Source organism: Gymnogyps californianus, chromosome 1 (assembly GCF_018139145.2).
Source record: "Gymnogyps californianus isolate 813 chromosome 1, ASM1813914v2, whole genome shotgun sequence".
NCBI classification, from domain to species: domain Eukaryota; kingdom Metazoa; phylum Chordata; class Aves; order Accipitriformes; family Cathartidae; genus Gymnogyps; species Gymnogyps californianus.
The window spans coordinates 79358351-79373857 of NC_059471.1; the positions used below are offsets into that span (position 1 = coordinate 79358351).

General features: G+C 35.8%; 1 protein-coding gene across 3 annotated transcripts in view; it reads left to right on the forward strand.

Annotated features, from left to right (window-relative positions):
* STS (steroid sulfatase) overlaps positions 1-15507 on the forward strand; it is a 106949-nt gene that overhangs the window by 17563 nt on the left and 73879 nt on the right. The window contains exons 1-4 of one of the 3 annotated variants that reach the window (XM_050910808.1): positions 4945-4961; positions 7941-8093; positions 9824-9945; positions 12550-12672. In XM_050910808.1, the coding sequence (XP_050766765.1) occupies positions 7948-8093; positions 9824-9945; positions 12550-12672 (391 nt within the window). In that variant the 5' untranslated portion in view covers positions 4945-4961; positions 7941-7947. Of the gene's footprint in view, positions 1-4944; positions 4962-7920; positions 8094-9823; positions 9946-12549; positions 12673-15507 lie in introns of those variants that run through there. The other 2 variants (XM_050910793.1, XM_050910800.1) reach the window with 2 other exon arrangements.

A 15507-nucleotide genomic window follows, 5' to 3' on the forward strand; every position in this document is an offset into this window, starting at 1 on the left:
GTGAGCATCACTTCCAGCATTTCATTATACCAATCTTAAGAAGAGATGACTCATCCTCTTAAGGTGCCTGTCTCTTCCTATTAATTAGAGAGGAAGCCTGGATAATTAGCTCAGACTAAATGCATAACTTTAAGATGGATAAATTCAGATGGACTGGTTTGCACCATGAGTGCCTAGTTGATATGGGCCATCTAGGCATTTAACTTCCACATGGTTAAAATTAATATTGGCTGAATGCAGCCTTTTCTCAATTTTTGTATCTGGTACAATCAGCTGTACTGACAGCCCTTGAGTGTTATCATAATGCAAGTATAAATAACAATAGAGCTGTTTTAAAAATAATAATCCCACACTTTGAGAACAAATTAATGCAAGTGCAGCCTCTCTTTTCTTTAAATGAAACATCCTTTTGGAAATAGTATAACATACTGGATCGTTTTATTGATGTGCTACTTCTTAGCTTCATGTAGCAAAGAAAAATTAACTGGCTGTTTCACTGCAATTTCTCTGGTAAACCACTTGGACTAGAAAAGTGGTTGTGGATAGAGGAAAATGCAATAATATTATGTTATAAAATCCAAAGCTTTGATCTTGACAGCCTCCAGAGGATGCCAGTGAGTAACTCAGGGGAGAGAGATGGGGTTTTTGGGTTTTGAGGTTTTTTTTTTCTCCTGTTAGGTTTCATGTTTTCCTCTGATAGGCATTTAAAAACTACCATTTCAGTGAAAAAGGCTTAGAAACTGCTTTCAAATTGAATGAAATTAAAATCTAGTGTTAAGTGGTTGGCCATTTGTCTTACTGTCCCTCTGAAGACTTACAGCAGGACTTACAGACCAACCTTCACGTCTGTGCACTATCCCTGTGAAGGCAGTGTATTGGTGGAGTTTAGTGTCTTAGTCCAATGTTACATGTAATTAGACTTTTTTTTTTCCTTTTTAAACATTTTGTGGACCATTACTTTGAATATGAATGAAAACTCGGAAGAGACCAGTTTGGCTATAGTTGGGTGAAGGTGAAGAGACTGTAACCAGTCAATGAGATGAAGCTATGGTTTATATGTTGGTGCAATTCAAATGGACATAACGGAACTCTTCTGTTAATTCCACGCATAAGACTCACAGTCCTGCAGAGCTGTACAGTCTTTATCTGCTTGCTTATCATAAAAACAGAAGTACAAAGTTTTAGTCACACAAGTTCTTCGTCCTCGTGTCCATTTGACACTCTTTAAAAAGGCAATGTCAAAAATAGTCATTTCACACATCATCTGGCTCTGGTGTATTAAAAAAAACCTGACTCAACAGCTTTCAAAACTATGAATTAAGCTAGATATCATGAATGAGTTTAGCTAAGCCCTCAAAGTATGTAAGCATCATATTACATTGGTTAATATAGCGTTATAAAGTTCTTATTCTAACAAGCATACACATTAAAACAGATAATAATAGCATATGTCAACAGCTTTACACATTGTCAGTCAGCGTCATGTAATATTTACTGAAGTTGATACGGATTTCAGAAACGAAGCTTTCTCATCTCTCATCCTTCTGTTCCATCAACATCTAACAGTAATTTATTATATATTTACACTAAACACAAAATATGTGCAGAGAGATACAGACCTAAAATCCTTGTGAAGTGGTGAACTGTAAAGACAGAGCAGAGTTGCATCCTTCATACATGCTCACACATTTTAGTAATGTGCAATTAATGAATCTGAAAGATTTCTTTTAATTGTTTAGAACACTTGTCTCTGGTTTCCAGGAAGTGACATGACACAGTCACTAGTAGTTTCTCATGATTAGCTTTTTTCTTTTTAAATGAAAAGATTTTTCTCTCTCAGGATGGTGCATAACTGGCAAATAGGGTGACTACCTGTGTTATCTTGTGGTTCTCTTTTATTATATTGCTGACCAGAGCTCATATTCAAAATTAAATTTCTAATGAGCATTTGGCTGAAAAAAGGAATATTGTGAAACAGTAATCATAGAAAAGAATATATGCTGTAATATGTGTATGTAATTATACAGGTTTTTTATTACAAATAAAATAATGGCATTATATCACAAAAGATAATCTTATCTTCCATTCAGGTTATAATTTACTACCAGAAATAATGTTTATTATTTATTAATAATGCCATTAAGTTCTGTAATTGAGTTGAGATGAAATTAGCAAATTCTTGAGAGACCATTTTAAAAAGATACCTAAATTGAACTTATATCTGATGGAGGCTGTGTGGCTTCATCTCTATTTGATTCACACCCAGTAATTAATCATGCTTGAACAAGAAACATGATTATTTCTTCTGTTGTTTTTCCCAGCTCATGTTAAGTAAAATTTCTGTCTTACAGTGAGACAACTTTTAATAAATTAAATACAGATTTTCATTTATGTACCTAGTTACCTGAAGATGCATATTGAAATCTAATGGCACTTTTCAGAAAAGCATTCTGGCTTTTTTACAGACACAGATATCAGTTTACAGATACAGACAGACCCAGCCCTTTTTGCCCACACCGTGAGAGGGCTGAATGCAAATCAGTTCTAACCTGGGAAATACATAGTCGTCCTAATCTGGCACTGAATCTGAAGTGCCTAACCAATAGGTAGGGTGGAAGATTCCTGTGTCACTTAGGCTTCTCCGGAAGAAAAACCCCAACAACTAATAAGCATGTCAAATGCACCTAGACCTGAGGAAACAGGAGGAGCACGTCTGGCTCTGAGGGCTGGAGAGGATTCTGAGAAAGTATCTTACCAGGGAAGAGGAGAAATAACAAAATATTGAAAAATCAGCATTAAGAAATAGTGAGTTTACACTATAAAAATAAATATTAGAAGCAATCATATTACTGAGATTGAGTTACCAGTGATCAATTAGGATGCCACAACTGACTTTTTACATGGTCTTAACTTGTTGCAAATGCAGAGTAATGTTTGTCTAAATGAATTAGCATTAGGAGGAGGCCAAAAGTGTATGGTTTCATTTCTCTTTTCACAGTCATATGACATAAAAGATGCAACAGATGACTGACTTGTAAGAGAGGAATTAATTGAGAGATTTGAACAAATCTTAAGCTGATATGAGAAAATTATTAATGGTGTATAGTATTACTTTACCATTTGTTACAATTTAAAAACTTACTTTTTTGTTTCTCATGAAGCTGAGGAATTTTCTTTTTGCAGAATCTTATGGAGGGCAGGGTTGTCTTCTAGTTTGTTTACAGTGTGATTTTTATGACTCTTAGGGAACTTTTTGGAGTTCTGGCATTCAGTTAAGCAAGGTAATTTTTTTTTTTTTTTTTGCATACTGCTTAAGGATAGTACAGCATATTTTAATAAGGTGAATATCTTTAAATGTTGCTTATTTCATCAGAAAATACTATACCTTCAAGGATAAAGTATATTAAGCATTTTCTCAAAGGGTTCTATTACATTAAAAGAATAGTTTAGAGATAAATTACTTAAACTGAATAAAAATGCTGGGATGATTCAGTTGGGAAGAGGGATTTGAAAGAGTTTCATATCATTGTTCTTGTAAGAGATGCATGTGTCTGTAGTAATCAGGATAAAGATGAAACAACTAGCCATATCTTCAGCCAATTATCCAGGGCGGGGGGAAGACAACTCTTCAGCTTCTATATGATCTGCCAACATCTTTTAATGCAGAAAACTAAAACTTAAAAAGAAGTGTTTGGTAAATGCATATGAAATATCAATAAATAGTGGATTATATTTATTATTTGTTTTCATCCATTTGTTCTTACACATTTATACTTAATTTGTTTTAATACAAATAGAAAATATGTATTAGAATCCCAAAAATGTAATTTGAAGATATGCAGAAAAAGTAGGATATGTGTGTATATGCGCCCACATACATGTGCAGATGTGTATATCGACATATCTATGTATGTACGCATGTATATAGGTTCATATATAAAGATTAAAGTATTGTAGTTTGAAATAGTGTGTATGAAATCCAAATTCTTATATGGATCTTGGTGTAGGAAGTTAAGCACCTCTTAAATCTATTCAACTTAGCAGCCACCTTGGGAAGAAAGAAGGTACTATTAGTCCTATTATATCACAGGGACAGTGAAGCAGAGATTAAAAATTGCACTTATGTGTCCTACATGCAATTAAGGACAAATGTTGCCACCTGAATCTAAAACATAATCCTTCAAAGCTGAAGCCTACTGCAGGAACATCTAAAGGATGTTTTGGAAGTAAAAAAAAAAATCAAATTGGTTCAATGCAAAAAAACTAAACAAAGCAAAAGTTAATTGGTTCAAAATGGACTAAAACAAATTCATGAAGCTAAAAAGATCCACGGGGAGCTATTGAGTGCAGTGCTCTCCTGTCCAAAATACCCTAAATACTGACTGCCAAAAGCTAAAGGGTACACTAGTAAAAGAATATACTTGCCAAGTTTCTTACGTTCTTTCCTTAAGCATTTGGATTGGCTGTTGTTGGAGAACAAATACTAGGTTAAGGGGAAGCTTCATCTGATTTGGTGTAATCATTTTCATGTTAGGTCTACACATGCCTGTCTTTTCGCCATTAAAAACCCTGGTGTGACACAGACAAGCCTCAGCATTCTCAGAGCTTCATTCTTCTCACGTCCTTCCCTTTTTACTCCTCTGAATTTCTTTGCTGTTGTCCGTTCCACTCAATTTCATCCGTCCAATTTTTCTTGCTTGCCAAGCACATCCCTTCAAGATGCATTAAAGTCTGCTGCAGAGAGAGTACACCAGAGAAATCAGAGTTGTTGGGATTAATTTTTTTTTTCCTGTTTCCTTGTTGATTTCACTTCAGGGACATGATACCAGGTGGAGGCAAATAGTCCAATGCATGAGTGTCTACAGATACTCCTTCAAAGTGGAGGAGTATCCAGCAATATTGTATCAGAGACATCTTTCTGTAACATTTTTTTTTGTTAATATGAAAAATGAGAAATGGAGGTACTAAATGAGGCTAACTTCTGCAGGAATAGATCCAGACAATAAGATTTTCAGCCACTTTGCAAATGACAGTGATCCAGTTGATATTGGGCACAGCTATTGTTAACTTTGCTGTGTAAATTTCTTTAAAACATTCTATGAAGAGGCAGTATAACATATACAGCATAAGATTTTAAAGTGGGACCAAGGTGATTAATGTTCTTAGGTATTTTGGTGAATAGGTTATTTTCCTGCTGATGTCTCTACACAGACTTGAAATCGCTTTAAAATTCGGATAAATTGTAGTCAGTTAATTTCTAAGATATTTCACTCATTTTTTAGATTTCTTTCATTCTGGAAAATAAGATACAGCTACTACTCTGGTTTCCAACAGTAACTTTGCTCAGTAAAAGGAAAATTAATTTGCTCTGTTCATTAGTGGCTAAAGACCCCACACATATTCAAAAAGACTACTCTCCATAGCTCTATACCTTCTAATTAAAACACAGGATGTTTTGTTTGTACCGCTTGAATTAAAGCTTGGAATCACTGTTCATAAAACTTGCAAAACCAGCTAGCTTTGTACCTTTAAAATGATGGTTTTATTAGTGGCAGGAGTATATATTTCTAGGTTTTATTCAGACAACATGAAGCCTACAGCACAACTGAGGGCACTCAGTAATTCTATGAAATAAATATGCAGGTCCTGTGAGCATCCATGTCACCAACATATATGTCACCCTTTTCAACATCCCTATTACCATGGACCTTGAGACCCTCTCAGTCTGAGTAGTGGAGTAGGAACATAAGATGCGGCAGCAGGTTGTTCCTATCCTATAGGGTCAGCATGTTAGTTCTTCTCTTGCAATGCGTGGGAAGCAATTCACGCTTGTTTATCCTTTCAGGGAAGAAAGGTAAACCTACTGCGCAGATTAAAAGTCTGCACTGTGGCAGGTGCTACACAACTTCATTAGTATGGTAATTTGATGAAGGGTTGGTTAGATGCATCCCGCCAAGCAGAACTGCATTTAGTGTTTTAGTCTTAAAGTTTGTGTATGTATTTTCCATGTCTGAAACGAAGTAGATTGCTTCCCATGGAGTAAACCAGGTAACGATCTGTTGCCACAGTGATAAGGCTGGGATCTTTAGATGTTGCTGGCTGAAGTCTAAACCAGAACTGTTGTCGTCAAAGTGAGGTCAATGGGTTATAAAGGATACGTTAAGCAATAAAAATCAGCTAATATACTTATTAGTGTTTTATCTGTATAAGAACAAGCACTAAAAGAGTTAAAATCCTCTTTGCACCTATACTTTCTGACAGAATGGCCATAATGAAGGTTGGGAATCAGAAATCTCAGTCTGTGTTGGTTGATCCCCACTATTTTGATCTCTTCTCACTTGTGTCAGTCCCAAGTCTTATCTGCCCAGACTCTTTCCAATCAGTTCTCTTCATCTGCCTTGATCATAACTCCTCAGCTCTTTCATCCCAGACACTCCCTGGGAGTTCTCTCACCTCTTTTCTTCAATTTGTTTTCCTATCCACTGTCATACTATCCCTTCCAGTTTCTTAAACCCTGTACCATTTCTCCTCATTGCAGCCTGCAATTCTCATTCCAGCTGGGTCTCAAGCTTCCCTTCTTGCTATTTATTCAAATCAGGGCAAGCTCTTCCAGTTCTGACTACTTCATCTTCTCTACAGATACTTTTACCCACCACACCTCACTGATTTATGGATCTGTCTCCCTTAATGTCTCGTCTCTTTGTACCAGGTCTTCCAGTTCTGGCTTCTTTATCTTCTCTCCAGTTACTTTTATCTACCATAACTCACTGATTTACAATTTTTTTCTTTCTTGACCTGCTGTCCCCACTCTCTCTGGAAATTCTTGTTTCTAGTTCCTTTTCCTACTCTTTCACTTTCAAATTTCTACCTTAGTCTTGGTTTTCTCCGCTTTCCTTCTTGTCCCAGCATAATCCAGAGTGCAGGTGTGACTCATGCTCATCTGCATTTGAAAAAGGCTGCCCGCATCCAGAAAAGATGGGAGTATTACTAGGGGCAAAAGAGAGAGAGTCTCTATTCTTTTTTGATGTGCATACCTGGCAGAGTCCATCACAGCCTAGAGGCACTCAATTTCAGCCAGGGCGTAGTCAATGCAGTTTAAAACAGAGGTATGACACGTCCCTGTGTAGGTAAAATAGCATTCATAGCATGCACATCTGCAAATAGACTGTGCTTTTATCATAAAAGCATGTAATGGTATGTAGTATTGTGTACAATACATTCTTCTTCCTGTTTTAAGTTGGATATAACATAAGCATTATTTATAGAGCATAGTGATATGATATCAAATATTTTTACGTAATTTTGCTGTAGGCCCTGCTATTTAAAACATTTGTGAAGAGCTTTTTCTTAAACATTCCTTTCAATAATTTGATAATGCGTATCTTCACCCCCTATTCCATACTACTTATTCCTGTCAAGAAACTCGAACTGGATTTTTTTTTTTCCGTTATTGAAGAGAAATTCAGTCATTTACTTCAATAGCAGAATTGATCAACTTTTTTCTGCAACGAACCTTGGAAATTTTGGTCCTAAATGATTTCAGTTTATGTATTCCTCAAATCACATTTATACCTTAAAAAAAAAAAAAAAGCCTTATTTGCTCTCATGATTTGTTGCTATATAGTGCATCTGTGTATCCAAAAGTATTGTCACTGAGGTTGTAACTAGTTCTTTGTTCGTCTTTATTTAAAGGCTTCATCTGTGTAAAGGGATGGAAGGAAAAATTAGCTATATACTAAAAGATGCATTTTTATTTTTAAGAAATGTGAGAGAGAAAATAATGTTAAAAAAACCTCTTGAGAAAAAAAAAAGCCAAATAAAAATATACAATCTAATTTTCTTTTTCTCTTCCACTATACAATCAAGTGCAGAATTAGATTAACAGTCAAATTAAAAAAGAAGTCTATCTATTATGTTTTCCACCTGTTCTTACACACCAGGAAGAAGATGAGACTCCTTTTATTTCTAATAATTTGCCAGTGTGCCATAAACAGTGTCAAAACACACAGTACTTCAAATCCCAATGTCATTTTACTGATGGCTGATGATCTTGGTATTGGAGACCTGGGATGTTACGGGAACAGAACCTTAAGGTATGACGATACATTTGGGAGAGTCATAGCTTTATATTTAGTTTTTCTATGGATTTGTGAAATTAAAAACCCCAAAACATTCAGAGATTTGATTAGGTTCTTTATAAGTAACCAAAGTTAATAACCTTTCCAGAGAATAGAATATTCGATCTTTGTTTTCTTTTCTTAATAAGAACTTATCTGATTTATTTATCCCACTGAAAAGTTGCATCATAAACAGAGAATTGAGCAACCAACCAAATAAGGGTAGGCCTAGAGAAGCAAAGTATAATCATCAATTTTCTTTTAAAATATACGTGACGCAAATACTATGAATTAAGCATATTTTGACGCACTTGTGATTTGAGACAAGCTTGTCACTAGCCAATTGGAAAGTGCTGATTTTTTTTCCTTCATTTATCTTCATGCTGTAGTCAATAAATTCATTAAAACAAATGTTAATATACCTGAGTAATGCAGCAGTGTTCCCCAGTGTGATCCTTACTACCAACTTAGGTATGATGGTCACATAAACAGTGCAAGTTGTATCTAGTCATGGTGTTTCAGTGGTGTAGAGTCTTTGATCAAGTTAAAACATTCAGACTAAAAGCACCATCCTGTCAAATGTTAAATACTCTTGTTCCTGCTGAAGTTAGTTAGAACTAAAAACTCCTCGTAACTCAAACTCAAAAAAAAAAAAAAACCCTCAGGTTACAGCTTCTAGTTTTAAACAGGAAAAAAGTATATACAACACTGATGCTTGGATCACTCCCCTTACAAGGACCAGAACTGCTCCAAGATCTATGTTCTCTGCTGTGAGAATTCAGAATTAGATCTTTGGAGTATGAAGAAATTTCATCGTACTGCGTGTTATCAGTAGGTGATGTTATAGATAGCAAAGAAGTCTGTTGGAAAATTAGTGTTTCTGACTATTCAGACTTAGATGGGAGCACTAGTGTGCCTTGAGGTCATGGTCATTAATCTCTCAGGTCAGGGACCTATTAGAGCATGCTGCAGCTCCTGGCCAGTCTGCATTCCTAGTTTTTTTCTATAGAACCAGGGGCACAGGATTTCTTCCTGCAGGAACCAATTTTCATCTGCATGATGAGCCAGGTCACAGACAAGTTTCCGTGCAGATATGGAAACTTGGATGTGCTCCTGGGTCTAATATTGCAGACATAGTCATGTCAGACATGTAAACGTCATCAATATGGAGCCTAACGCAGAGTCATAACCGTTTGAATCTCCCCTGATAACTGATACCATCACACAACATTACCCCTACCCCAAAAAACTTTTGCTGGGGAAAGACAAAAGTGACACCAAGTAGGCAGTCAGGAAGCACAACCTTTCTCCAGTCTCTCCTCTCCCCATTGCTGAAGCAGAAGGGCAATGTAAGTAGCGAAGTTACAGTTCTGGGTCAAGGAATGCATTAAAAAGGGTTGCAATACAATACGTCCAGGTGTCACAGTTTAGAACTGGCCGTGAAGAGTAGATGAAAGTGGGGAAAAAGATTTTTGGCACAATGCCACAGTGCCTCAGTTCAGTGTTGAAATCTAATGTAAAAATATTTGACAAGGTAGTATTTAGAATTGCAACACCACCGTGGTTTTGATAATTTGCATACAGTAAGTCTTAATTTGATTTTTCCTGATAGTTTTTACCTTGGATGCCTTGATCTCACCATGCTCATTTCCAAATAATCGTCTTTGTGTATTTTTAAAATTTTTTTCCTGCTTATGTTTTTCTAGAACCTCTAATATTGACAGGCTAGCAGAGGAAGGAGTGACGCTTACTCAGCATATAGCAGCATCCCCACTTTGTACTCCAAGCAGGGCAGCTTTCCTGACAGGGCGATATCCTATCAGATCAGGTAAAATCCCATTACTTTATTTATGTATAAATATCATATTTTATTTCAGTAAACTGTATGCATTTTTTTCTCTGGCCTTTCTTGATATCTTTATCATTACCGGGTTAGATATTCATTTCAGTGACTAATCAAGCTCAGCAGAGTTTGTCAACATTTGAAATCTTCCATATGTATGCGAAATTTTCACATTTCAGAAGAGTTAACACAAAAATAAAGCTTTTTCATTGAGAAAAAGATTTTTTTTAAATACTGAGGAAAAAATCTGATTGTGGCCATTTAATGTAAGGAGCAGACAAATTCCATTGACTTCCTCCACTGTCCAAATGACCCTGGGCTCTTTACCTGCCTCCCCAGTTGCATTCAGGCTGCTCCCAGGTGGGCAGCCTCAATGTTGAACATCACAGAGATGCATCTAGAAAGACACAATGGACAAACCCAGTGTAAATCCTTCTGCTCAGACATTTCTGTTTCTACAAAACCTTTTGATTTAGACAAATTGTTATTTTTTCGGGGTGGGGGGGCGGCAAGGACAGTTCATTAAGGTATTCCAGGAGCCCTTAAAACTGGGAAGAAGAAAGCAAAAAATCCCCCTTCTTTCTAAGTATTTTTGTTCCATATCTACCCGTACACAGTGTTAAGTATCCTATGAATACATGCATTTAATAACTTCTCTTACTTTTAAAGTACCTGATCCAAAGCCCATTTGAGTCAGTGAAGATCCAGTCTGTTTGTTTTAGTGTGCTGGGACTGAGCCCCTCAGTGCTTAGCCATGCAACTTTAACATTCCCTTAACATAATTTTTAGCAAGGATCATTATACATTAATCAGATCACTTGTTCATTAGTGATAAAACATCCTGTCCTTGCTTCTGGGAATGAAAGCAAAGCAAGACTCTGGAGCCTACTTGATATGTTCGTGCTCATTCAAATCAAGTAACAAGCTTCTGCAAAAGTGCCAGCTAATATAACTTGCTAAATTTTCCATTACATTCAGCTGCAAAGGAAAATTTTATATACCTGTTACAGCTATATTGCTATTAATATTTACTGTAGATAAAGCCACAGGTCACTTTCCATTACAATCCTTGTTCTTATTTCTGAAAAATTAGCATTTGAACTGTTTTTTTTTCTTAACTGATCTGCTCTCAGTCATACCTAATCATTTCCACATAGGTGCAAAAATTGAATTTTGTCTTAATTAAATTGTGAAATTGCTAAATATGGACTACTTCCAAACATCAGTGAAGAGCTAGTAAAGGATTATTATAGAAGATACTAGAATCATGATGTGGAAAAAAATGTTAGAAATTTAAAACTCCTGCTAACAGAGCTGAAGAAAAATATTCCAAAATGCAGTATTTGATGAGACACAAACTCAGAGAAAGGTAACAAAGAAGAAAAAAAAAAAAAAATCATGTTTCTGTACTTTCATTCTGGTAACTTAAGGGAATTACACTGATTTCAGTTGCAAGCAATTCAAGTACATAAAAATAAATGTAAATAAATATATAATAAATAAAGTATAGATATGTATAGATGACTAAAACTACCTAAACTGTTGATCAGTAAAGTTAGCTGAGGTGAAAAACTGAAGTCAACATTTGAAGGGTAGGTTGAGCTCTCTTTAATAAACCAGTTTAACGAGTCTTTTTCTCATCTAACCACAAGGGATACCTGAGGGAAGATTCTGGTTGTCTACATCAGTCTTGTGACTTTGGCACTGCAATCATCCAGTTGCATAATTCAGATTTCCTGGAGATACATCTGCACAGATTTGCATAGATATTCTGTGTTCTGTCTGTCTATACTCGGAGCCAGCTCTCATCTGGAATCCTAGTAATCTAATTTTCATGAACCTGAGCTCTCAAGTTCCTCATCCTGAGAGTAGTTTATAAGCTCAAGTTTGTGTTCCTCAGACTCTCAGTATATAGAAATTACTGTGGCTTATTTAGGTGTCATCTTGTTAGCTGATACCTGATGCTACTTTAATGCACTCTGTGTGCATTGAATCATGTGTCTTCATGCCATTGGAGCACTGGTCCTCTCCCATCAAAGCTGAGTGCCCTTGCCACTCTATTTCCAGAATCAGACTCTCTTGCTCTTTTTTAACCTCATGATATTTACATGCCCAGCTGTAAGACTGCCCTATTTCAACTGCCTTCTCTCAAATAACCTGAAAGTCTTGTAGAAAATGACGTATGAGGAAAGTGGAAGTTCTGAGAGTAGAACTCAGGAGTGATCTCGTTTAGTCCTCAGCTCCATTCCTTCCCTGTGTACAAGAAAAATAAATTACGCAACCTCAGCTTCTTTCAGATATGTTATACCTTAGAACATCTACAGAAGGGGCTGCAACTGTTTATGTGATGGCTAGCCCCACGGTTATAAGCAGAGAATTTTTTTTCCACTTCTCAATTTCTGGTGTCAATACAGAAAAGACCTCACTCAGCTAAATGGATGATTGTATCTGCCACTTGCAACACTTAGTGTCGGGTAGTAATATGTCATTTTAGTGATACCACCTAAAGCCAAAGAGTGCATGCAGAAAGAAGGAATGGAAATTGTTTCACTATATTATCCAAGTCTCATTCATTTTCATTGTATTTAGGAATGGCTGCCTTCTCACGAGTTGGTGTCTTCTTATTTTCTGCCTCTTCTGGGGGACTTCCTTCTGAAGAAATAACTTTTTCCAAACTCCTGAAGCAGAGAGGTTATGCAACAGCTCTAATAGGTAAAATTGCACACATACACAGCATTATTTTTCATTCATTTCAATCAAAAGAACATTAGCTTTCCATATAGGCTGTTAAGGGTCTGCATTAAGCTTTTTTCCCCCACAGCATAATGAGCTTATTTTTCTGGCACAAAGCTGAGCACATTCCCATGCATATGTGAAACACTAATCAGGTAAGTATGTCTAATTCACTTGTGTAGTTATAGTCTCATTGTGCAAGGTACTGAAGAAACATGATGAACAAACTGAAAATTAGTCAAGGTCTTGAAAACTTTTCAGTATAAATAGTAGTTTGATTACAACAGAGGGACAATGAGGGATCCATCGCAGGGTACAAGTCAGCAGAGTGGTGGGATTCATTTCACCAATTTTCAAATATCCATAAAGTAGATAATGTAGTACCTAGTCTAACCGTCTGAATTCTCTTCTTAGTGATCAGACAGAAATGGGCATTTCTAGGAAATTTTTCTCATCCTGTGGTAGATGTTTAATGTAAAAATGTGTTTCTCTCTCATTATAAAGATAGTTCAGACAACTAACTGCAGCATAAATATCCAGAGATGGGTAAAAGGAATCCCACTAAATGAATATTAAACAGAATTGGAATGAATATCATAAAGGTATAACATTTAAATAATGTGGTTTTTTTTTTCCTAATTTGGCCACTGACTTATTCCACATTGCTTACATTTTAGAAGATTTTTGTGAAATACAACTTGTGTTACATAATGTATTCTTGTATTGGAATTTCCAGGAAATAGTTGTTTAGAGAACATCATATCGGAATGTTACTACATTAATTTAGATGATGGATGCACCCAATTTGATTTTTAAATGTAACATAAGCTTTCAATTTTGGGAGTAATTTTTGTTTAGAAAATCAGGCTGTTTAGCAAGGCTAACAATTCATACCACTGTTCAAAAAATATCTGTATTATGTAGATAACCAATGTCGATGTTCCTAACTAGAAATCCTACTTAGCTATACCCCAGTCTTAGAAAGTATAAAATACCTTGATATCCTGACAGATTCAAAACAAAAAAACAGAAAATCTTAGCAGAAGTATATTTAGTGCAGGTGTATTTGAACCATAGTGCAAAAAAGCCATTCATAATTTGTCATGTTCATCATGGAGTTAATTCCTATTGCTGCATATTGAATTAAAGACTGCAAAAAAATCATTTTTCTGTTTGTAACAAGAACTGTAATACAACTCATTTTCTGGGGCTGACCTAGTTAATGTTCTTTTTTTGACTACTTTCACTGCAACATGACAGCTTGCCACTTAGATCTCCAGAAGTTATCTCCATGATGCTTAATGAACAGTTCTTCCAAGTGGCCTGAATGATAGCTATGAAACCATAAGATGTAATATTACCATATCCTTAGAGTATAATGAAGGCTTCCAAAAATCAAGAAGTGCATTAAAATTAAGGATAAAGCATATGTAAATGACAAGAAGAAAAATTATGTAGATTTGAAGACTAGATAGGCAGACTCTGATTCCCAACCAGCCCATTTTCTGCCTCTGCTGGTATTCTTATCACACCATATTGGGCTAGGTCAGGGAGTCTTTGCTTGGTTCAATCTAATTCAGCAGTTCCCAAACAATTAATTGTCAAATCCTGCACTGGTGATGGATTGGCATAAGGGTAATTTGAAACCTTTCAGTTCCTCAAGCCTGTACTGTCACTTCTTTTTTTTTGCCAACTTTCTCTCCCCTTTACTCTCTAAGGACATTTTTTTTCTTTCCTAAATGCATTTTCCTTTCTTTTTAAATTTTTTTCCCTCCTCTGAGTATATGCTTCCTCTTGCTTGATATGTCCCTAAATATATTTTAGCTATAAATCTACTTGATGTATACGCTTTTTTACTTCATTGTTTTTCCCCTGTGACACAAAGAAGGTGACATCCAATAGATCTGGCAGGAAAAGACACAGTCAGAAGATCTGCAACAAAACCAAATTTTCTCAAAAAAGGCAAATATATTGAATATGTAATATTTCACCAGTTAAGGATCTCGGAGAGTAGCAAGAAAAGTTGATGTTTTGTAGGAAATAGCTATTCATAATGCAAAAATTCCACTGAAAGTAGATGGGTATTATTTTAACTACTGCTATACTCAATTACAGTTGAGTAAAGGTCAACTTTTCCTCACTACTGTTATCCTGTGTGTTGTCCTGGAGAAGTTTAAAATCCACCTATGTAGCTTATCTCCAAAGTTTAAAATACTAATGGATAAACCGGGACTTGTATCTTTCCTCCAGAATGAGGTGTTGTAATATTTGGACACATCACAGTAGTAACGTGTCCAATACAAGACTGGCTGAGTCTATGGAGTAGGATTAATAGAACAGTTATTAATAGAACAGCTTAAAATCTGACCATATTAATAATAAATGCATATATACTTCATATTATTGCTATGTACTTCATATAAATATATTTCTTTGAGCACATAAAATATTTCTGTTTCCATCTTGCTCTACATCTTGCATCTTACCATTTATCTGAAGAGTACAAATCATACCAAAAGAAATATATCATTATATACATCTCAGTCTTCAGATTGCTCCCTTTTCAACTGTCTGAGGGAAAAGTAGAGGGGAAACACGGATTTTTGCAGCCTTTACAGCATTCCGGGTTCTGAAAAACTGAGTTCCAAATGAAGTTTCTTGGCTGAATAGGGCTTGCCTCTCATTTCCACTTGCCTTTCATTGCATTGCTTTTGCTCTGCAGAAATCTTAATTGTGGCCGAAGGAGAGGGAAAAAAGCCTAGGTCTCAAACTATTAAGGTACTCAAAATTTAATTAACAGCATAAATTTCACTC